This window comes from Mytilus edulis, chromosome 6 (assembly GCF_963676685.1).
Source record: "Mytilus edulis chromosome 6, xbMytEdul2.2, whole genome shotgun sequence".
NCBI classification, from domain to species: domain Eukaryota; kingdom Metazoa; phylum Mollusca; class Bivalvia; order Mytilida; family Mytilidae; genus Mytilus; species Mytilus edulis.
The window spans coordinates 87,401,530-87,425,905 of record NC_092349.1 but is presented as its reverse complement, the minus strand read 5'-3'; the positions used below and the strand labels follow the sequence as shown (position 1 = coordinate 87,425,905).

Sequence of the window (24,376 nt, the reverse complement as noted above, 5' to 3'; positions counted from 1 at the left end):
CGATATTGCTATTGTGTTTCCTTATTGACAAAAAGTGAAGATTATGTTTTCGTTACAATATATAGTTTTGTCTCTTTTAACTACATGCGTTTTGACGTTAACTGTATGCAATTGAAATTTTTTGTATTTTGTTTGTATTTTGTTGATAGCTGATGATATAGAATAAGGATGGTTGAATGAATGCCACAGAAACAGCTATCCACTAAAGTCCGAATGACATCATTTGCAACTACATTTATATGTCACATTCGGAGTATGAAATGCTTTTTACTTTACTTGAGGAAAGGGTCGATACCTCTCCAGGTGGACTACCCACTTCTATATGCGATTGCGTTTGTTTTAGTTCCACTTCAGTATTTCTATTGTTATGGTGTTTGCGTCGTTAAATTGATTTGTCTCTCTCTATTTTAATTTGTAACCCGAATTTGTTTTCTCCCAATCAATTTATGCCTACTAATTTGCAATATACTACTAATGACTTTATGTCTCATAAACTAATAGACAGTTATTCGGCGATGACATGATTTATGAAAAAAGCTTTCTACAATTGTCCGTTTTTTAATGTCAAAATTATAAAAAAAACTTAGGTTTCAATTCCCTCGGGCTAATTTGACCATAGATGTTTTTTTTTTTTTTATTTTGTATGTCTTTTTTGTATAAAGCTAGTAGTCGTGAATATAGGCCAACCGACTTTAGAACGCTATGTTATGTAATTGTTTATCGTACTTCCGCGCACACTTTTGTATGTAATAATTAACGTAACGTTATTGTTACGTATCTATTTATCTAACGACCATAAAGCATCTCAACTAGGGAGACGTTATTTTCTTCCACAAGTATTACAAAGTTAAAACAAACTCAAGATACTCGTCAATATGACAGTTCTTGTAAATCTTTGGCGGTCAAATATTCGTTTTTGCGTTTTCCTAATGACGATAAATCCCGAAATTTGCTGTAGACGAATGTATTTTATAACGTGTTGTTTTTATTTTGACAGCTTTCATCAATGGGTAAAACCCGACCAATTATAGATGCAGGTAAGTACTGATGAGTGATTCGGATACAAAAGGGTTTTGTTTTAACGTTGTTTCCATTCGTTACCTTTGTGCTTAAGTTTTTGTTTATCATTGTTTTAATATTGTACGGAGTGTGAACTGCATAGGGAAGGTGTGGGATGATATGGTAAGGACTGTCAAATACAAAACCATTGTTATTGACGTCTTTGTCGATATGATCTCAACAACAAATATACATCTGTATGTTTGTTTGAAATTTTTAGTCATTTGTGATGAATGTTTACTTGTGACTTTTACTATTATATCCACGATGTCTGTTTGAGTTTCACATTCAATTTTGTCAATTTCACTGAATCATACCCTTCATACATGGTTAATGAGATAATAATCAAGTTTTAAGGTGGTATGGGAGTCTAAAATAAAAATGATAAAATTTGTTCATAGATTGCCAAAACGTAGTATCTATTGATATATGTTCAAAAATATAATAAAAATGATAGGTCACCGCGCATTTTCTCAAGCTACAGGTTGTGAAAAGTAAAATCACAAAAATACTGAACTTAGAGGAAGATCAATTGGGAAAGTCCATAATCACATGGCAAAGTCAAATAACAAAACGCATCAAAAACGAATGGACAAGAACTGTCATATTCCTGACTTGGTACAGGCATTTTCAAATGTAGAAAATGGTGGATTAAACCTGGTTCTATAGCGCTAACCCTCTCACTTTTGTAATGACAGTCTCATCAATTTCCGATATTTTTACATTGATGCGTTAAATAAACAGACACAATAAATATAATAGTCAAAATATGGGTACATCAGTCATCATCGTTTAACAATTAAACTGTGTGATAAAATGACACATTTTGTATGGATTATGCAAGAAAAACACCATTTTGCGATTAGAATCAGAATATCAAAAGAAAAGATAGGGTATGTTTTTTCCCGCTAAAATACAAAATAGGAAAATGCAATGTAGATTCCTTCAGAAAATGCACCTCCCCTTAAAATGCCGATTAAAAAAAAATCGAAAACAATCAAAAATAATCTATAGTTGCAAAAATATTTATATTTATAAGTTATATTCTTAAAAATTGGTTCTTTTAAATGAAATTCATATTAAATATGCGCATTCCTGCATCAAATTTTGCTAACTTGATAAAACAATCTGCACCTTAGTCATGTTCATTCGTTGTGTTGATTGATAAAGTTTGATATTGACAGGTTCAACCCACCATTTTTTTTCTTAAAATGTCATGTACCAATTCAGGAAAATGGCCATTGTTATATTAAAGTTCGTTTCTGTGTCGTGACGCGTTTCCGTTGTGTCGTAGTTCTCTTATATTAGATGCGTTTCCATCAGTTTGAGTTTGTAACCTGGATTTGTTTCTCAATCGATTTATGAATTTCGAACAGCAGTAAACTACTGTTGCCTTCATTTAAGCACTTGCCCATTTTTAATCAACGTTGCAGTTATTTTTTTAAACAATGTTAATACCATGGCTATTGTTTTCTCTCAGACGTTTTGATAAAATGATTTATATTGACAAAGACGCTCCTAAACAAACTTTCCTCATTGTACATATGGAGCATTATATAGATAAAGGCAACAGTAGTATACCGATGTTCAAACTCATAAATCCATGGACAAAAAACAAAATCGGGGTAACAAACAAAAACTGAGGGAAACGCATTAAATATAAGGGGAGAACAACGACACAACACTACAATGCAACACACACAGAAACGGACCAAGCAACAGACAAAATCCCACGATAAAAACAAATATAACATCAAAACCAAATACATGAATTTGGGATAGACAAGTACCGTGACACGTCTTATCGCAATGTGAATTTACACTAAATTTATAGAAATTGTTGTTATCGACAACATGACTAGCATAGTATTTATGTCACGGTTTATGTGTCGTAAAATATGATACATGAATTCATCTAGATCTAAATATGGTGTATGTTTCTTCATTTCGTGTGATGTATAATGAATGCATGTTAGGTTTATGGCGTAATATGTGTATTCCGTTTGATGTATAATGAACGCATGTTAGGTTTGTGGCGCAATATGTGTATTTCGTGTGATGTATAATGAACGCATGTTAGGTTTTTGTCGTAATATGTGTATTTCTGCTACTTTTGATTATGTACTGGCAATTGCATTTAAGGTGTGATTGTATTGAATCAACGCAATTCTGAGATAGTTATACAATATGGTAATGGGCAAGTAGTAAGAGACCAGGAATTTACCAAAAAGCGCCTGGTTTTTATTGTGTTGTTGTGCCATTTTTCTATGGCATTTTCCCAAACATCTATTTTGAATTATTAAATTTCAATTAAATTGAAGTATGATTGCCGTATCACTGTTGAAAGGGATAATTGTGTGGTCACAATCATGCCCACACAAAGCGATATTCTTTATACGACTGTCCCAGACTAAGATTAAGTAATTCAGTGGATATTGTAAGTAAATATTACGGACGCCATCACGAGTTGGTTGACCGATATGGAATAACCGTTTCACAAATGCTATCGGATATGTTCCTTACGTTGTAGCTACAATCCCTTTCCCTTTCATGAATGTTACCTACCGAATTAGACTATTTACCGGATTTGTTATCATATAAGCAACACGACGGGTGCCACATGTGGAGCAGGATATGCTTACCCTTCCGTAGCACCTGAGATCACCCCTAGATTTTGGTGGGGTTCGTGTTGTTTATTCTTTAGTTTTGTATGTTGTGTCATGTGTGCTGTTGTTTGTTTGTCTTTTTCATTTTTAGCCATGGCGTTGTCAGTTTGTTTTAGATTTATGAGATTGACTGTCCCTTTGGTATTTTCGTCCCTCTTTTGCTGCTTGTGAAGATTGCTTTAACTTTATTGCTATAGATCAAATCATGCTGTTGGTTTTTTTTCTCTTTTAAATTCTTTATTTATATAGACAATGTCCTCATGAACAATTATCAAATACTTATTACAATGAAGAAACCAAGAATATTGTCGACAAATTTTTTACTAGTTCCTTATTCACCAACCGTGTCATGATAAAATTTGATGCATTTGCTGAACAGTTAGTAATAACCAATGACAATGTTTCCACCAATGAATAAAGATGTTGTATCGACTAATAAGTAATTCATATAAGGGGTGAACGTCATAAGAAAACAATTTAGAAACATGTAAAAACATTTATTATAATGTACAACAATGGTTAGTTTCGGACTAATACGACGTCTATGATGTTGATCAGTAATCATATGAATAAGAATCTGAAAGAAAACAAAAGTCCACATGAGTAAACATCAAAAAGGAAATTAATTTCAACTTTGTTTCTACTTTAGTATATGTTTACTTTTGCTTACTACGGGAGTACTCAACTCTACGACTAAAATATACTTGTCTTGTTTATTTTTCAACAATCTTTGACTACTATAACCACGTGGTTGTTAAAAGTGTGTTAGCTTCTATTGTCATACCTCTAATGTGTTTTCATAATTATATTGTAGGTACTGTATACAGGTATAGATCATTTGTTCATTTATGTATTGATGTATGTATATTGACCATTTATATACTGCTTGTGTCTGAGGATAATAAAACTTGAATCTGATACATCTGATACAAAATAATGCCATTTTAAGAAATAATTATAGTCTGCTAAATAAATATAAATGCTGTTCTACATACCAGTAGATCTTCTATATCCTGCAATTTAAAAAAATACATGTTTATCAATTTATTGACTTTTATGTTGATACAAGAATTATAAATATTTACACATTCTATATAAAATTATAAAAACACTTTGTATGATTGCCAAATAGGTAACCATCAAAAAAGTTCAAATAATGTTGATATAAGCAATTCAATAGTTCATTATTAAAAACATTATTCTGATATGATATGCATATCAAAGTATACGTCAATATGATTGATTGAAAGGGTATTTTGTAGAGGATCTGGAAGTCATTAATTTGTAGACGCCGTTGATGGAACTAATTTTCCTTAACAACGTAAACAAGATAAATACTATAATAAAACACACTGTTTCGACGTTTCACATATTTATTTTCACTTCGCGTTCATTTTTTAATTAAACAAGAAACACAAAACATTTATTTGAACCAAAAAAATATATGAAGGTGCCATGCCAATTCAGTGACACAGATATACAGACAAAATAAAGGATCATAAGACTTTACAAAGGATATTATTGTTTTTTTAACCGAACCACGTCACTCATAAACATATCATAAAAGTCCTTTATACTCTGAAAAAAAGGCATTTATTCCTTTATTAAATCTTGAATGAACTATGACTTACTTTTGCCTCCCATTCCCATTCCTCCCATTGCTCCTCCCATTCCCATTCCTCCCATTGCTCCTCCCATTCCCATTCCTCCCATTCCTCCTCCCATTCCTCCCATTGTTCCGCCCATTCCACCGGCCATTCCTCCTCCCATTCCTCCGCCCATTCCGCCGCTCATACCTATATGGAAACAAGACATATATTGAACATCATATACACTATACATAATAAATACAAGTAAATAGATATTGTGTACAATTTAAACGTTTCATTCATAAATATGATAATGTGTGTCTTACCTTTATGCATGTACAACTTTAAAATATATGAAATTCATCTTAGCTTATACTATAAATATATACATTTATTTGTTAAAAACATTGTCATTGATATTATTATAAAATGTACATTAGAGTAACATGACTTTTATTTTTTATAACTCTTTTTCGTATTTATATTCGTATTAATTTGTAGGTTTTCAATATACCCGCATGAATCGGTTTTTGTATCTTTTGTGAAAGGTCTATACTTTTAACATATTATGTCACATCAATGAATGGATGATACGAAATGGTGAATTTTGTGTTTTCTCCTATACAGCTTGCACAACAATTAATTTAAAAGTAGGAGAAGAAAATGAAATCAATTTTATTTACCTCCCATCATGGCAGCCATCATTTTAGCTCCCATCATTTTTGACATTCCTGGTGGCATTTCGATTTCCATTTTTGGCATTGGCTTTTGCATTGGCATAGGTTCTGGCATCATCATCATTTTAGCCATAGCTGCGCCCATTCCACCCATAGCACCTCCCATTCCACCGCCCATACCGCCTCCCATTCCACCCATACTGCCTTCCATTTCCATTCCAGCGCCCATTCCTGCGCCCATTCCAGCGCCCATCATACCACCGCTCATGCCGGCGCCCATCATACCACCGCCCATTCCACCGCCCATCATTCCACCTCCCATCTTTGGCATTGGCATTTCCATTTCCATTTTTGGCATTGGCATTGGCATGGGTTCTGGCATTGACATTGGCATTTGCATTGGCATAGGCATCATCATCTTACCCATACCTCCGCCCATTCCACCGCCCATACCTTTATGACATGAAAATAAATAAAAAGTATCATTAACACTTTACATAATCATAAATTATAAAAATAAGGAGATGTGGTATGATTGTCAATATCCACCAAATTAAATTAAAAAAAGGATTTACATTAATGTTGAACACAATACAAATCGGTTTTGTTTATGTAGGTACCTTAAGTTTTTACTTTCCCTATCTTCAACATGAAATATATATTTAATTTTGTTTTTAAATATATTACATTTAATGTCAGACTTACGACATGAAATATATTACATGTAATCGCAAACTTTCGACACGATTTACATTGATTTTTTTTATTCAATTCGTATATGATCGTTTTTGATTGACTATATTTAAATGACAGGTGAATTATTTTTGTAAGAGGTATCATGCTTAAACATATATATTGTATTATCTGCGTGCGATGAATGGATTATACAAAAGGGTGAAGTTTCTCGACCGTACAGCAAACAAAACATTGAATGGAAAAATGTAATTTAAATTTTAAATAACAATTCTAATTACCTCCCATCATTGACATTGGCATTTGTTGTGGCATTGCCATTTGCATTGGCATCGGCATCATCATCATCTGACCCATTCCACCGCCCATTCCACCCATACCACCTCCCATTCCACCTGGGCCGGCTTCCATTTCAACCTGCATTCCTTTTCCACCACCCATTCCACCGCCCATCATCCCACCCATACCGCCCATTCCACCGCCCATTCCTCCCATACCGCCTCCCATTCCACCGCCCATCTTGTTACCAGCAGCTGGAGCGGGTTTCATTTCAACCTCCATACCCATTCCGCCGCTCATTCCTCCCATACCTCCTCCCATTCCACCGCCCATCTTGTTACCAGCAGCTGGAGTGGGTTTCATTTCAACCTCCATACCCATTCCGCCGCCCATTCCTCCCATACCGCCTCCCATACCACCTCCCATACCGCCGCCCATTCCACCGCCCATCTTGTTACCAGCAGCTGGAGCGGGTTTCATTTCAACCTCCATACCCATTCCACCGCCCATTCCTCCCATACCGCCTCCCATACCACCTCCCATACCGCCTCCCATTCCACCGCCCATTCTGTTACCAGCAGCTGGAGTGGGTTTCATTTCAACCTCCATACCCATTCCACCCATACCGCCGCCCATACCACCCGGAGCGGCTTCCATTTCCATCTGCATACCTTTTCTACCGCCCATTCCACCTCCCATTCCACCGCCCATTCCACCGCCCATACCACCACCCATCATTTTGCCCATACCCATACCACCCATACCCATACCACCACCCATCATACCACCACCCATCATACCGCCGCCCATACCGCCACCGTAGGGAAAACCATTTACTGTGACGAAGACAGCCATAAATGTGACAACGATCTGAATTGGATTCATTATGAAAGACTGAAATAAAAGACGAAATGGTTGTTAGGAAAAGAAACAAATATTTGTAATTCATTTGTTTTTTGTTTATTTTCTGCTAATATCGAAAATAATTTCATTAGAAGATATTGTTTTGCTTTCCTGACATCGTGTAACATGTGTAATCTATTAACACTGATTAATATTCGCGCAAGAGGCAAAAGAAACAAAAAAGGGAATTTAAACTCATAAGTACAAAAAAACATTTTACTTGTATCTATTATTATTGAAATAGTTTTAGGCAATAAGAACATTCATGAAATATATTTTAGTGATCTATAGAATAAAAATAAATGATAAGACCAATCAATTTTGTTTTTATGTATAATTCTGATTAATAAAATCTCTATGGGTAACCATGTTATATTTCAAGCTACAAGTCATTCAAAATTTCTAAAATGTGCATAGATTTTTAATGAAAAAAAACACAAGTATGTAAGAAAAAAAAGTTTTGTTGGGAATATGGAATATATCTTCACATTACTTTATGTCTCAAAATGTATGCAATAAATTATTCTGATATTTGACTGCTATTTAACAATCAAAGATAACAAAATACAGTTCAGCTACATTAAGGGATATACTTATTATGTATTCAAATACTTAAACATCCTTGCTTTTTAATATTTCTTTGTTTGGTTTGAGCACTCCTGGTTTATCTACATAACGTTTTCAGACGAATTATATTTATAACGTTCAACATTCATTTTTATTGTAGCGATATATGAATGTCTATCAATATATGTAAAATAGAAACAAGACAATTAATGATAATGTTTTGGTTTTAATTGATATTTTTTAAACCTACATTAGAATAGTAACAACAAATTCACGAGGGTATTTTGCATTTTTTAATATGCAATGATTATTGTAAATGTGTTAAAGATATTAATCAAGTTATGTACAGCCTTATTTCCTTTCGGTTTAAAATGTATGTATTCAACAGTTTGTTATAGGAACTATCACCTAAACGTTGAAGTAAAGTTTGATGCATATTGAATTTATTCTATGTATAACAAAATCAGATAAAAACCAGGAAAAACCAGGAAAAATGCCCAGTTATTGATTTTAAAAATGAAGTTTAATATGTGGTAGTTTAAAAAAAAAAATATATCGAATAAAATTTCTATATTTTCCATGTATGTTTCTGTTCAGGAAAACGAAAAATAAATGTTGATTCGTTAAAGGATACAACTAAATACAGTTTTTAAATATGTCATGTACAAAACTTATGCATAGTATAATTTGAAGACGAAATCGTTCGGGTTTTTTTTTTTGCAGCTAAAAAAGATGTTTGTGTTTAAAATTGCAGTTAATGAAATCAGATATTAAGTAATTTCAACTGAATTAACTGGCAGCCTGTTCTTAATTAACTTTCAATCAAAGTCAAATATTTGAAAGCTAGGTATGAAAAATGAATATCACGAACCCTCATATGCTTAGCAATTCCTTTTAAATAATAAACCAACCAATCTAGGGTCCTTCTTACCTGATAGAGGCGAAACCTTAGTTAAATTGTCAAAACACCAAATAGTAAATTTCTATTAAAACAACCTACCTTTACTTGTAGCAGTGAGATGCTATGGTAATCAGGGAGGACAATCAAATTGTGGCCATATTCAGAGACTGGACACCTTTTATAATAATTTACTACAGGAAACAGTGCGTTCAACTTTAACGCCTTGTAAAATAGAAACATGCTAAAACATTAGTCATATCTCTTTATTATCATGTTTGATTTGAACCTGTTAGATTAATTATACATTTTAGCATGTCAAACTAGTGTACGATAGATGTAACGTATGTAATCGATTGTAATTGATATGTTACGAAATAGTGTACACTCGATGCTGAGGTTGACAAATCACACGTTTAATTTAGGAACGTTTCAAAATACAAAAGTGATTTTTAGACTTGAACTATATGTACGTGTGTGTTAGTTGAATTTTGGGTTTCAACTGTAACAGACTGATTCTTTTTCTTATTACTCTTTGGAAACATAATTATAATAGTTTCCTTATAGATATTAATTATTAAATTCGAATAATTCATAATATATTTTTTGTGAACATTACGGTTTCATAAAGTTCTTATATATGTTCCTTTTATAACACTTAAACTTTTAGCTGTTAAGGTATTGCAATTTCAACAAAATGAATATTAGGATGATATTGGCTGTTTCATTTATTTCCTAATAATTGTTTTTGTATGCCTTACACTACTATATCTTTTATTATAGATATAATATATTTAAAAGTTGAATACTGGCACCTACGTAATTTTAAATGTAAAATGCATTTACCCTAGCATATTTCAAATTAAAACTCTTTTCAAAACACTTTCATGATTTTGAAATATTTTCAAATAAAAGGAGACAGATATGATTTTTTTTTTAATGAGACAGTAGGTCATCATTACAATAATATCAAACGTCCTTTCGTTGTCTACATACGGTTTCAAACAAAATACATATGTTCTTAGTCTCTCAAGCTCAAAAGTTACCATATTCTTTTATCTTTGTACGATACTGAATACTAATATTTTGTGGTTTTGAATCACCAACATCATGTGTATTTTTGGTTTATTTCTGAAATTTGCATTGACGCTAACTCGTTTAACCGATGTTCGGTCATTGTTGTTTATTAATACGAATGTGACTATAGAATATGTCAAATGCAACATTGTCCTTATTCTACAGAAAATGTACGATCGCCCAAAATTTATTCAAATAAGCAAAACAAAGTTATCACATAAGACAATCACTGACACGTTTCTTGACTTGCTAACATTATCTAAAGGTCAGCTCAACTACTATTAACGTCGAAATTTTCCGAGCAGTCGTAAACTCTAATAATAATGGCTTTACTTCACTGTTACATATGATTTAACGTCATACCAGAAGGGAGACAATACTTGTACTATGGTGAAAAGAATTTGCAATGAAGAAAAACAAACGAATCAATAAAAAAAAATTTCCGATTGTGATGAAAATGTATATGCTCATTCGTCGTTATGAAACACGCGCTAAACATTTAAAGTTATTACAAGCATATGAAGACATCGGAGAGCGATGTAACACTAAGTTAATTTGATTCAAGAGAGGCAAAAGATACCAAAGGAACATTCAAAATTGGGAAACTGAAATCATCTGTTTTGTCGTAAAGTTTTGTTTTCAAAAGACACTCATTTTCAATTTCTAGATGCACATCATGATATGAAATAGACTTAACTATATCTGTTGTACCTTTTATTTCATGTTGCATGTGATAGGTGCGTTCATGATAGTCACCAATTTAGAGTTATTCAGTTAGATAACATAATTTATATTGCAAAATAAAGATACTGCGGACTCTCTCTCAGATGAAGTTAATGTATGAAATCAGCTTCAAATGAAAGAGTCGGCAAGAAGAGGGGAACATTTTGTGATCATGGGAATGCTGATTGTTTGTTGGAAAATACGTCCTCAAAACGTATAAAATATGTTGTCAAACAAGTAATCGTGTATCTTTGTAATGTCAGAGAACTTTTTGTTTGATTCAGAGTGATTATTTACGAAGTAGTATTTATGCCTCCGTACTTGTATCTTCGTTGGTCATTATTTGAATGAAACAAAGCAGAACCAATTCTTTCAGTTTGTCTTTTAGTTTGTATTGGTTCAAGTACTATTGCGAGATGAAAGAGTTTTAGATTGCAATAGCGAAGCAAAAAGTAGTTGAGATATATAGCCGGTCAACAATACGAATATGATTTAGATTGATGATAAATGTTTTGACACATTCCCTACATTAAAAGTATAATTAGCCAACCTTAGCGTCTAGTATATACCTTTTTTGTTACACGTCTGATGCAATGTTACCGGAACACGACTGTTACAAGCTACAATGTAAATCAAGATGATTATATTCCTTAATTAGAATTTGAAAAGAAAAATAAAAAGATGATCTTATGATTCATATCATGTTTAAATGATTCAAATGGGAGTATATGTCATAGAAAGGTGTTTCAAACATATCGATCTCAGGATATATTACATCATTGGATTTTTAGAATTAAGTCACTATTGGATATCGGGAATTTATTCACCATTGAACATAAGGAGTACATACATTATTGGAGATTATGTAGTAAGGCATATGATACAGTTATAGGAGAGGTAAAGATGTTGCTAATGTTAAATTTTATTTTGTGTGACTCCAAATTGTGACATATCGGGAACAGATGCATTTGTCGACTGATTTTTCTCATTCGAACTGATTTAACTTTAAAACGAGTTCATGAATCCTCTTTTTAAAAATGACATTTGCTTTGTTTGAGTATGAAGGATATTTGTACTAATGTTCATGACAAATTCAACGTACGTTCAACAAACTATTTTTTTCTTAAAACGTACTGTACCTAGTCCGGAAAATGGCAGTTGTTATCTTATAGTTCGTTTCTGTGTGTTTTGCATTATCGTTTTGGTTTTTATTGCACTTCAGTGTTTCAATGTTTTCCTCTTATAGTTGATGTGTTTACCTCAGTTTTAGTGTGTAACCCGGTTTTGTTTTCTCTCAATCTTTTATGACTTTCAAACAGCGGTATACTACTATTTTTTATTACATATTTGAATTTATTAGGTGAAAAAAAGCTTGTATGCAGGTTTTCGTCAAAAATAATTCATCGTGGTATCGAAAGACAATAACAATCAAAACCAATGGGGAAACAAAGACATTTACATCAACAGTTATAAATAATAGATAAGAAACAACACGAACTCCACTAAAAACCGGGAGTGAACTCAGGTGCTCCGGAAGGGTAGGCATTTCCTGCACCGTATACAGCACCCGAAACTGGGTTGTATGCCCTTACTTTAATTTTGGATGCAATGAACTAATACACCATTGTGTGTAGGGAATTAATACACCATTGTGTGTAGGTAATTAATACACCATTGGATATTATGTACTAATCCAGTTTTGAATTTAGAGTAATAATGCACACATTTGATGTAGGGAACTTTTACACCATTTTATGTTTGGAATTTATGCACTTTTCTAATGGGGATAAAATACACCATTTCATGCAGGGAAATTTAAACACTATTGAACATATGGAATAAATACATCACTGGATGTAAGAGTGTAGTTCATTAATACACCTTTGGATGGTATGTATCATGCAACTTTGTCAAAATAATTCATCTAGGTATCGAAACTGTGTTGTATGCCCTTACTTCAATTTTGGATGCAGTGAACTAATACACCATTGTGTGTATGGAATTAATACACCATTGGATATTATGTACTAATCAAGCTTTGCATTAAGAGTAACAATACACAAATTGGATGTAGGGAACGTTTAAACCATTGCATGTTTGGAATTTATACACCATTTCATGTTAAGGATAAATACATATTTTGATGCAGAATTTAGATAAATACACAGTTGGGTGTAGGAAATTTATGCACCATTAGACTAAATACACCACTGGATGTAACGTACTAATACACCATTAGATGTAGGGAATTTATGCAATGTTGGAAGAAGGAATATGACATTTCTTGTCCATTCGTTTTTTATGTGTTTTGTTATTTGATTTTGCCATGTGATTATGGACTTTCCGAATTGATTTTCCCCTGGGTTCAGTATTTTTGTGATTTTACTTTATACACCATCAACTTTCCGGAATCAGTGCACCGGTTTATATATGGAATCAATGCATTATTATATTCCAGGATTAATACACAATAATCCGATATTTACTGTTCAGTTTCCGTATTGCAAAAAGGTGAAGACTGTTATTTATGTTTTAATATATTTTTGATTTTCTTTTTGCATATTTTTCTAACATTTAGTACCAAGTACCAATTACCTGTATCACATCAGGAATATAACAGTTGTTGTTCATTCGTTTGATGTATTTTGGTTTTTGATTTTGTCATTTGCTTAGGAACTCTCCTTTAGAATTTCCATCGGAGTTCTGTATTTTTGTTATTTTACTTTTTCGTGTATGCAAATGATAATTTTGGTGTCTGGTTTGTTGTTTTTTGATCGAGTAAGATGAAAAGGTGTAGTGTGATTGCGAATGAGGTAACCGGCCACTAGTGATCAAGTAGAATAATTTGCAACTTTAGTTCATATTTGAAAGCATTAAATCTGTCACGTGTAGTTTTCATTTTAAAAACACTCTGTCGATTTTTCTGCTGGTAGACTATCAAGCGCAGTAATCAGAACTTTAGTACTGATATTATTTACAAAATAAAACATCTTTATACAATTGTTTGTTGATGAATTTTCAATTTATAAAGAAACTAAGGTATCACAAATCAAATTTCATTATCAGCTGTTTTTGTTACTTCAGTTGTAACACATTCATTTTTGTCAATAAAATAGTAATTTAAAATGAATACAGCTCCTAGATGGGTACCCCTATATGACGTGATTTCACACTTGTTTTTTCTTGACCAATTATCTTCAAAACTGTGTCTCAGATTTCAAAAAAACATCAAGTGAACACATTTTATACCCAATTAAAGTAAGTAATCACTTATGAATTGAGATTGCAAACTTTACTGAAGGTTTACTGAGAAAATGAATTATAATAGGAAAAATCTGACACGGTTTTGGATGTCAAAATGTGTTGTGCAAGAATATATAAAATATATTGGGATGTTGGATATAATGTATCAATGAAGCTAATTTCATTCAAGTGTGGACGTCACAATATAGCAACTAATTACACAAATTAGTTATTTAATAACTATGTCATAATACAATTATCACCATTTTAAATATTAATCTTTCTTCTTTCATTTGTTACCTCATTTATAAAATTTAAAGCTGGATGAAAGAAATTTCATGAGTTAAAAGTTGTCTGATTTGAGGTGCAGAAATTTTTCCATTATGCTTACATAAAGCAAACTGATGTTATATGGATATTTCTGTTTGTTATGGGGTTGTTGTTTGTTTGTTTTTTTGTTTTTTTTGGTTCATAGACTGTTTCTCTATTACCTATGCCCCCTTGACTTTTGAATACTTGGCTTTATTTGGACTCGATATTCATGCATCAGTAATGTGGGGGTTTTAATCTGGTTGTTCCTGGCTCAGATGGATCCTGCGCATTCAAACACAAGAGTGGTGTTTATTGTTTGAGTCTTTGTTAGATTTAATTGTATAAGTGAATTGCATTTTTTAGTAAATTATGATGCATGTTTATACAATTGTGACGGACTATTCCAATTAGCGTTACATTTTCATGTCTAATTCGGTTGCTTATTTAATTGTGTCAATAGAACAGAACTATAATCAACTGTCATATATGGTGAAATTTATGCTAGCTATAATATCAGGTTTTAGGTATTCCTATGAGCACTATTTTTGCCGATATTTACCAACTATATAATAATTATATGTTTTTGTACGACTTTGCCCCCGTAGAGCTATAGAAAAACAGTACATTAACGGGTGTTACACGGACTCTTTTTAGATGATACACGGACTCTTTTTATGAATAGAATCACTCGTGCATGATCAGTGAGTTCATGGGCACTTTAACTTTCAATTAGATTTGAACTGTTTGGTTCACCGACTTATTTCCTGTCTTTTTATTGAACAAAATATTTACGTTAGCATCAATATCTTTTCCAAACATTTCCAGTAAAATACTATTTATATCAGTACACTAAGGGATTAGACATTTAACTTCAAAAGGGGGGTATGGTTTTCTCCTAAAATAGATATTTTGATCCCAAATTTTATGAGAAGAAAATTATTATGGTCAAGTAGATGACAAATTAATGTTCTGCTTTATTCCTGATTTTCCGAATACCGTAAATAGTGCTAATTTAAACAAAAACATTTGGGTGATAGCGTTGAAAAGTAAATAGTTAATATACTCAAAAAAGAATATACCACCCCCTTTATGAAGAAAATATTCGGTCAATAAATGTTTTCTTCAATATATTGACATGAATAGTATTTTGGACAATGCTGAAAGTAAAGAAATGATGATACTGACGTGTATATTTAAAAAAAAAATAAGACAGGAAATAAGTAAATAAAAATAAAATCTTATCAAAAGATAAAATCCCTATCAACTCACCAATGCACGATTGATCCTATAAAAAGTGTTCATGTAATACACGTCCAAATAAGCAGCAAATCTAGAAGAAAATCATTCAACTTATGTCATAAATTTTGGGCGGTAAGCTGCGATTGGATCATAATGTAACACGTGTTTAATCCCGATCAACACTGGCAGATCTAGAGACAAGCATGAATTCAAAAAAAAATAAAGTATATGCCTGAATATATATAATATTAAGACAAAATCTATATTTTCATAAACATTTCATTCACTAATGAAGTCGGAAATTCATTCTTTTGATACATTTATATTGTTATCGAATTTATATCAGTGGTGGATCCAGGTTCAAATCCAGGACAAAACAGGGGGGGTCCAATTGTATGTCCAAAATTTAAATGCATTGATCGTCCAAAAAAGGGTTGTTCCAACCCCGGGACCCCCACCACTGAATATTAAATTCATGTATTTGGCAACAAACGCGCGATTTTTAGGATTTTTTTAAGGGGGAATGGAGGGATGGAATGGCACATCCTGCATTTTTTCATCAAAAGTAAAGATCACAGCCTGTTTATTTTAAAATGAATTAGCCCCCCCCCCCCCTCCTTCCGTTTCATCCATAAAAATCAAACGTCATCCTATTCACCACTAACATATTTCTTTAATATATTACTTTTTTACGAAGTTGCATTCTAAAAAGTCTTAAATGTGTACAACATTCTGACATCTTTTACTTGAAATTGTTCTTTTTTATCAAATTATTAGATTCATGACTTTTTTTCTTGAATAAAAATCTCGGTTGAAGGGAAATGAAAAAAAGTGTTTATACAATAACTTACATTTCTACTACTGCTTTATGGCTTAACTAAGTTTCTCAAATGTTTAGTCTTGCAAAATGTATTATTACTTTCTTGAAACATCGTACAAGTCAGATAAAAACAAAAGTAACAACAGAAACAGGCCGGTAACAACCAGCCGAATAGTTTTTCTGCACTTGTAGTCAAGTCAAAACCTGACTACCCGTGCAGAAAAATTATCCGGCAACGGTTGTTACCGGCCTGTTTCTTTGTTACCTTTGTATTTTATCTAATACGTAATTGTCCTTTCCTACATTTAGATATTTCAGTTATACACGGGAAACTGTAATGTTTCGAAAAAAGAGAAAAAATTTCGATCCCTATTTATATACTCGTTTGCTGTGTTTGTGTCTGTTGTGACGTTAAGGATTTAATTAACGTAAGCTATGTACTACTAGTGGATTATTAAGTCAGGGACTTCGTTATCACATATTATTCAAAATCTTTACTTAATTTTTCGATTGCTATAAACATGTAAAAGATTGTGATTTAAATTATGTTGTACCTGTAGATAAATTTATTTAAACGGAAAATCACATCCCTTCTTTTACGTTGATACCGTTTACCTAGCCCAGCAATTTAAAAAACTTTACGGTAACGATCCTTTAAGTACACTTATCTAAAAGGTTATCAAATCAATACTGTAATGGTCTTGGTAATAAAATCTTTGAATATGATTTGTATTGCTATCAATATTCAACATTTAATCAGTAAATTAAAATCAAATTATAAGTTGTGTTTATAACGATATGCACTTTAATGGCTCTGCAATATGTCGACACCTGTATCTTGGCATTGCGCAAAGTCATGTTTTTCTCTGATTGTTCATGACGTCGTGGTACTAAATCTAATGGATGCTAAATGTGCACTGACGTTATTTGTGTCTAAGATACATGATTTTGTTTATTAGTTGTTAGTGGCTTTCAACTAGTTGTCAGAAAATTTAAGATCTGTACTTAGTGTCTTGTTGTTTAAGGAATGTATAAATACATGTCTACGTCCACGCTGTGTTTTTGTTGGGTGTTTTCTCTTGGTATCTGTCTGATCAGGTAAAGCTTTTTCAACTGTTTTTTATGATTTGTTCTTATGTTGTACTGTTACACCACTGTCCTATGTATTAACCCGCCTTGTTTTGAAAGTTTCCGCTCCAAACCAGGAGCCAGTTATTCAGGGGTTGTCGTTTGTTGGTGTGTAACATATATGTTTTTGTCCATTATTTTGCAAATAAATTATGCCATTATTTTCTCGTTTGAATTGTGTTACATTTTTTTCGGGATGTTTTATAGCTGACTATGCACTATTGGCTTTGTTCGTTGTCCATGGCCATACAGTGACCTATTGTGTTAATTTCTTTGTCATCTAGTATTTGGAGACTTGTCTTATTTGCAATAATTTCTGATTTTTATATTAACCCAACCACTTTGTTCTGGAAGTGCATGTAATAAGCCTGGAATATAACAGCTGATTTTCACTCGTTCCGTTGATTTATAGCATTTGTTTTTATCTGTTTGTATGTACTTCTCCTTTTTGAATTTACACAGGAGTTTGGTAATTTTTCTAATTTTTAGAGACAAAAGCTAGTGGTTTCAATCAAAATATTAAATAAGATGATTTTTTACGTAACTACACCAAAAGTTCTTGATTGAAAACATGAATCATGATATCGAACGTGTTATATTTGACACCATGACTTGTGTAGTTGATAGTTACAGAATATCGATGTTACAGATGACCATAGAAATGGTCAATGTGTCGTTAAACATGCATGCCCTCCTCTTTTCTTTGGTCGTGATGTATAACCGAATAAGACTTGTCATAAGAATCAAACAGGAAATGTCTACGTTTATTTGACACATGGCTCCTCTAAATTGTGATAATGGTTCATGTTACTCCATTTCAGTTTTTCGTTGCGTGTGTATTTCTTCGATGTTAATTATGTGATGTCCTATGGGTTAATTTGTTTGTTTGTCTAAACTGAAGGAAAATGAAAGCTTGGTTTACGATAATGCCATTTGTCAATCGTAGGAGATGGTAAATTGACCAAAAAGACGTCTTTGGGCTATTTGGAATTTATTTCATCGACGTTTTCCAACTCATCTTTTTTTATAAATACATATTCCTTTGTTAGAAAATATGGTTGTCGTGTCACTCTTGTGTTGGTGAAATGAGAACTCACAAACACATTACATCCAGCCATACTCGTTATTCGTCTTTCATTAATCACGATTGAGCAATTTAGAAGCTGATATTTCTTACAGTCTGTTCGTTTTCTATTTTGATTTATGTGTTTATAACTATTATGCCCTACTAATAAATGACCATCATTATGTTTTAAACATTGAAGCATCCTTACAAAAACAAAAAGGATGTTTCATGAGACAACTTTCCACAAGATACCAACTGACACAGAAACTAACAATTATAGGTCACCGTAAGGCCTTCAACAATGAATAAAACCCATACGGCATAGTACGCTACATGTTTGAAAGGCCCAAAATGACACTTGTAAAATAATTCAAACGAATAAACTAACGGCCTGATTTATGAACAAAAAAAGAACATAAAAAACAAATATGTTATACAGGCATTAAGAAAACTACTGAATTACAGGCTCCAGACTTAGGACAGGCAAATACAGAATGTAGCAGGGTTAAACTTGTTTTAATTCGCGGCAATACTCTACGGGTCTAAATTTCTGATAAAGGCAAGTGTTTTACTGTAGAGAATGACATGTTATCATTTTTACATCAATCAAAAATCTTATATAAAATAATTCATATTGGTGATTAATATCATGAGTAAACAATCAAGGTATGTATAAACATTTATTATATATTACAATGATGAAATGTTTCTGACTAATCCAATCTAAATGATGTTGTTCAATAATCGTATGAATAAGAATCTGAAAGAAAGAAAATGGCAACATAAGTAAACGACAATAAAAAAAATAACGAAAGGTGTATATCAGGTTTTTTATCCTTTGATATGTACTTTTGATATAAAAGTTAATCGAGGAAAATAAAAGTTGAAAATAATTTTCATGTACAATGTAATTGATTAAATAGAATATAACAATGACTACATTTCGAGTCTTAAATGAGAGGCTAAAAAGATATATAATGTCCTCTATTTGCTACAACGCATTTGTGGAGATGCCAAGTTTAGTAATCAATCAATCAATCAACCAACCCTTCAGTCATTTAATCACTCAATCAATCTTATTCAGATGCAAAGTATTCGAGTAGCACTGACTATTACACGACAAAGAACGTTTGCTTTACTGTGGATTCTTTTTATTTTCGTGGGTACCAATTTTCGTGGATTAAGGAAACTTGCATTTTCGTAGATATTCAGTTTCGCAGATTGCCAAAGTACAGAAAATTTGTAGTTCGTTGAACTGTTAGATCCATAGTTCACTCGACCCACAAAATCCCTGAAAATTGGTACCCAACGAACATTAATGACTTCACAGTACTTTAATTTACGTACCAGTGGCTCTTCTGTATCCTGCAATTAAAGAAATATGTTTATAAATGTAAGACGTAGGTTTTTAGTTGAATATTAGAAATTTTAAATACAAAACTAAAATCAATGTCAAAATACTCAAAGACTATCAAAACATTCAACATATAAAGGAGATGTGGTATGATTGTCAATGAGACAACTTCGTCAAAGTTAAAATGAAATGAATGTCAGCAAATATATAGAACATTCTCACAAAGTAAAACTGCAATAAACAAAGACTTACTTTTGCCACCTCCCATTTTACCGCCCATTCCTCCGCCCATTCCTCCGCCCATTCCTCCGCCCATTCCTCCGCCCATTCCACCGCCCATTCCTCCGCCCATTCCTCCTCCCATTCCTCCGCCCATACCTCCCATTATTCCTCCGCCCATACCGCCCATCATTCCTCCGCCCATACCTATATGAAAAAAGTCAATAAATAATATTAATAATAAAGATGTTTTTTGATGTTATTATAGTAATATGTGTATTTCTTTTTCTTAAACATGAAATATATCAATGTATAACTTTCGATGTTTGAATTTGAATTCAAATGACATTCATGTACTATATATACACATGTAAAAAATGTTCACAAATGATAGAAACCCAACCTTATTCTTTATATATGATAGCATTTTATCCAGTGGAGATAGACATAATAGTTCAGCTTAACTTTTGCAGCATTAATAGAATTCAGTTGAAATTTTGAATGTCACACCAAGAGCGTGCTAGACATATTTGTGAGTTATCAATATACCCACGTGTATTTGGTGTTTGTTTTATGTTAGCGGTAATTGTGTATCCCTCACGTTCATCAGGCAAAACATTGAATAGAATAAATAGTTAAAAGTAAGAAAACAATATTAGTTCAACTTACCTCCCATCATGCCTCCCATCATACCACCTCCCATTTTTGGCATTGGCATTGGCATTGGCATTGGCATTGGCATTGGCATGGATTTTGGCATTGGCATTGGCATTGGCATTGGCATTGGCATTGGCATCGGCATTGGCATTGGCATTGGCATCATCATCTTACCCATACCACCCATACCTCCACCCATACCGCCCATACCTCCCATCATACCACCTCCCATTCCACCTCCCATTCCTCCGCCCATACCACCGCCCATCATCTTACCCATACCCATACCACCCATCATACCACCGCCCATACCTCCCATCATACCACCACTCATACCACCTCCCATACCTCCCATCATTCCACCGCCCATCATCTTACCCATACCGCCTCCCATGCCACCACCCATCATACCACCTCCCATACCACCACCCATCATTCCTCCACCCATACCGCCCATCATTCCACCGCCCATACCGCCTCCCATTCCTCCTCCCATACCGCCGCCCATACCGCCACCTTTTCCATAACCAGCACCATTAACTGTGACGAAGACAGCAATAAATGTGACAACGGTTTGAATTGGATTCATAATGAAAGACTGAAATAAAAAAGGGAATTTTGTCAGTAAAACAATCACTCAGGAGCATTCTTTTTTGTGTTTCCGAAAAGTATTTCATTTAAAGCCATTATGATATTTTAGATATGTCTCCTTATAAATTGGCAAACAGTTTTTTTAAACATAATCTTTATAACAATATTAAAATAAATCCTATAATCTCCCCTATAAGGCAAAATATGTCACGCAAATATTTTTTTTTAAATATATTTGTTGTTTAGTAGATGACATTTATAATGAAAAGAATTTATATTAAGGAAACTGAAATTATCTATAACTTTAAAATTAAGTGTAAATGTCAAACAAAAATAGTAGCATGTTTACTTTATTCTATTTACTTAATTTAATGTTATTATTTTATGTCATTCCAAAAATATATATATATTGACTCTTTCTCTTTCTTATAGCGACTATGGGAGTGATAGCTGAACATATTGTCCCTATACATGTGTTAGCGTAATGGGAATAATAATCACTTAGATACTTCAAACCTGAATATTTTACCATTGAAATATTCTTCTTTTAAAAAGATTTACAGAATAAAATAATAACAAAATGAAATGTATGTAATACGGGAATGTGGCAACAATTAAAGACAAAACATTAACTGAATGATATTTTCAAATCTGTTTACATGGTGTTTCGATGTTTTCGGTTAAATTATTGAATCAAACACATATTTTGATCCGTATTTTAAAACATTATGTAAATAAACTCATCATAGATACCAGGACTAAATTGTGTATATACGCCAAACGCGCGCTTCGTTTACAAAAGACTCATCAGTGACGCTCGAATCCAAAAAAGTTAAAAAAAAAAAAAAAAAAAAAAAAAAAAAAAAAGCCAAATAAAGTACAAAGTTGAAGAGCATTGAGATCCAAAATTCCTAAAAGTGTTGCCAAATACAGCTAAGGTAATCTATGCCTGAGGTAGAAAAGCCTTCAAAAAATTCTAAACTTTGTAAACAGTTAATTTATAAATATAACAATATCAATGATAATTCATGTCAGCACAAAAAGTGCTGACTACTGGGCTTGTGATACCCTCGGGGAAATAAATCTCCACCAGCAGTGGCATCGACCCAGTGGTAGTAAATAATAATAATATTTTCAAATCTGTATACATGGAGTTTCGATGTTTTCGGTTAAGTTATTGAATCAAATACATATTTTGATCCTTATTTTTAAAAAATCAGTAAAATTATGTACAAATCTTTATTAATATTTATTGTTCTCGTCCATTGATAAGTGGTATTACTCTTGGGTGTTTTTTATTCAATAAACTGCTCAAACATATTTGCTAAATATTTCAATACCTTTAATTTTTTTTAAATAATAAAAATATAAGAAGTATTGAAAATATCTATTAGGCAATTAAATTATACTTCGACTGCATGTTTTGTGTTATTGCTTTTCAGCTGTGTCAACGACAACGAATTACCAAATGAATGTTATAAAAAATGTATAAATAAAATATATGAAGCTGTTTGTGTATCGAATAGTAGTTCCCTTTAGGTGATATAGCTGCTTACGTATATTAGAGCTTGCATTTTATTGGTTTTGAGATTAGGGGTTGAGCGATATTGATAAGGGTAAATGGAGAAAAACCGTCCTCCGACCCATTGAATTTATAAAGCGTAAATTTCATTTTTTAACAATATACAAGTGACAGTTTCTAAAACAAATTGTTTCAATATACACAAGACATTAAAAAAAAAGTATTTCACATTATGTGTATTAATATTATCTATTCGACGTAAACCTATAGGAAGACAAGGAATCTCAAAAAACATTCACGAAGGAATGAGATATTAATAACAACGCAATGTTATTCGTAAATTCATATGTTCAGTTATTGAAATACACTTAATTATTGCATGTTCATTTAGGTTTGCTTCCTATTTCAATTTTGTTAACGTTAATAATAGGATTGTGTCGAACTTATTACAAACATTTTACAAGCATGTTTCAACAGAATAATATAATGTTGATTGTTTTCTGTGCATTGCAAAATCATATGAACATTTATCCAAAATGAAGTAAATACGTCCTTGAGTTTAATTCGTGATAATTCTGACTTTGTATTTGCAATTCAAAACGCTAAAATGAAATCACTTTTTTAAATATTTTGCATTTGTTTTGTTCAACAAAACGAAAAGAAATATAAATAATTCATAACCGGTCTCCCAATGACTCTTTTTGAAAATATAATGTCAAAGATTATTTAAGATTAAAGATTTAAACAGAAAACTGATGATTTCATCTGAAAAGAATTATAATCAAATGCTTAAGCAGAAGCACGTGTTCAACACATATATTTAAAATGAAGTTATATTGGAAACAAGTGTCGGTCTCGTTTAACTCTTTTATTATTCAATACTGAATAACAAATTAAAAAACACTGTATTTATGTATGTGGTAATGATCGTTCTGAATTTGTCTTCACCAGGAACGTGTACAGCCAAAAACTTGAAAGCAAATGATGTTTTAGAAACAAAACACGCTAAGAGCAATATGACTTAATAATAACAGCCAAATTTTTCTAAAGTTATTATAACATTATTTAAAAGGAAAAACACAAATCCTAATTTA

The 24,376-nt window shown here is 32.4% G+C and overlaps 2 protein-coding genes across 2 annotated transcripts; both read right to left on the bottom strand.

Moving 5' to 3' along the window:
• Positions 1-4,207: 4,207 nt before the first annotated feature.
• Positions 4,208-9,545, bottom strand: LOC139528789 (uncharacterized). The gene is made up of 6 exons (XM_071324992.1): positions 9,434-9,545; positions 6,966-7,857; positions 5,998-6,444; positions 5,357-5,521; positions 4,721-4,738; positions 4,208-4,302 (listed from the first exon to the last, which is right to left on the bottom strand). The coding sequence occupies exons 2-6, from the start codon at positions 7,846-7,848 to the stop codon at positions 4,280-4,282; spliced, it is 1,536 nt and encodes a 511-aa protein (XP_071181093.1). The 5' UTR covers positions 7,849-7,857; positions 9,434-9,545; the 3' UTR covers positions 4,208-4,279.
• Positions 9,546-19,606: 10,061 nt separating this feature from the next.
• LOC139528792 (uncharacterized) lies at positions 19,607-21,459 on the bottom strand. The gene is made up of 4 exons (XM_071324996.1): positions 21,182-21,459; positions 20,546-20,719; positions 20,287-20,304; positions 19,607-19,699 (listed from the first exon to the last, which is right to left on the bottom strand). The coding sequence occupies exons 1-4, from the start codon at positions 21,453-21,455 to the stop codon at positions 19,677-19,679; spliced, it is 489 nt and encodes a 162-aa protein (XP_071181097.1). The 5' UTR covers positions 21,456-21,459; the 3' UTR covers positions 19,607-19,676.
• Positions 21,460-24,376: the final 2,917 nt, after the last annotated feature.

Coding starts and splice junctions, on each gene's coding strand:
- LOC139528792 (XM_071324996.1), bottom strand. CDS start 21,455: ATGGGTATGGGTAAGATGATGGGCGGTGGTATGGGCGGAGGAATGGGA. Junction 20,720..21,181: donor GATGGGAGGCATGATGGGAG/GTAAGTTGAACT, acceptor TTTTTCATATAG/GTATGGGCGGAGGAATGATG.
- LOC139528789 (XM_071324992.1), bottom strand. CDS start 7,848: ATGAATCCAATTCAGATCGTTGTCACATTTATGGCTGTCTTCGTCACA. Junction 6,445..6,965: donor GCCAATGTCAATGATGGGAG/GTAATTAGAATT, acceptor CATGTCATAAAG/GTATGGGCGGTGGAATGGGC. Junction 5,522..5,997: donor GATGGCTGCCATGATGGGAG/GTAAATAAAATT, acceptor GTTTCCATATAG/GTATGAGCGGCGGAATGGGC.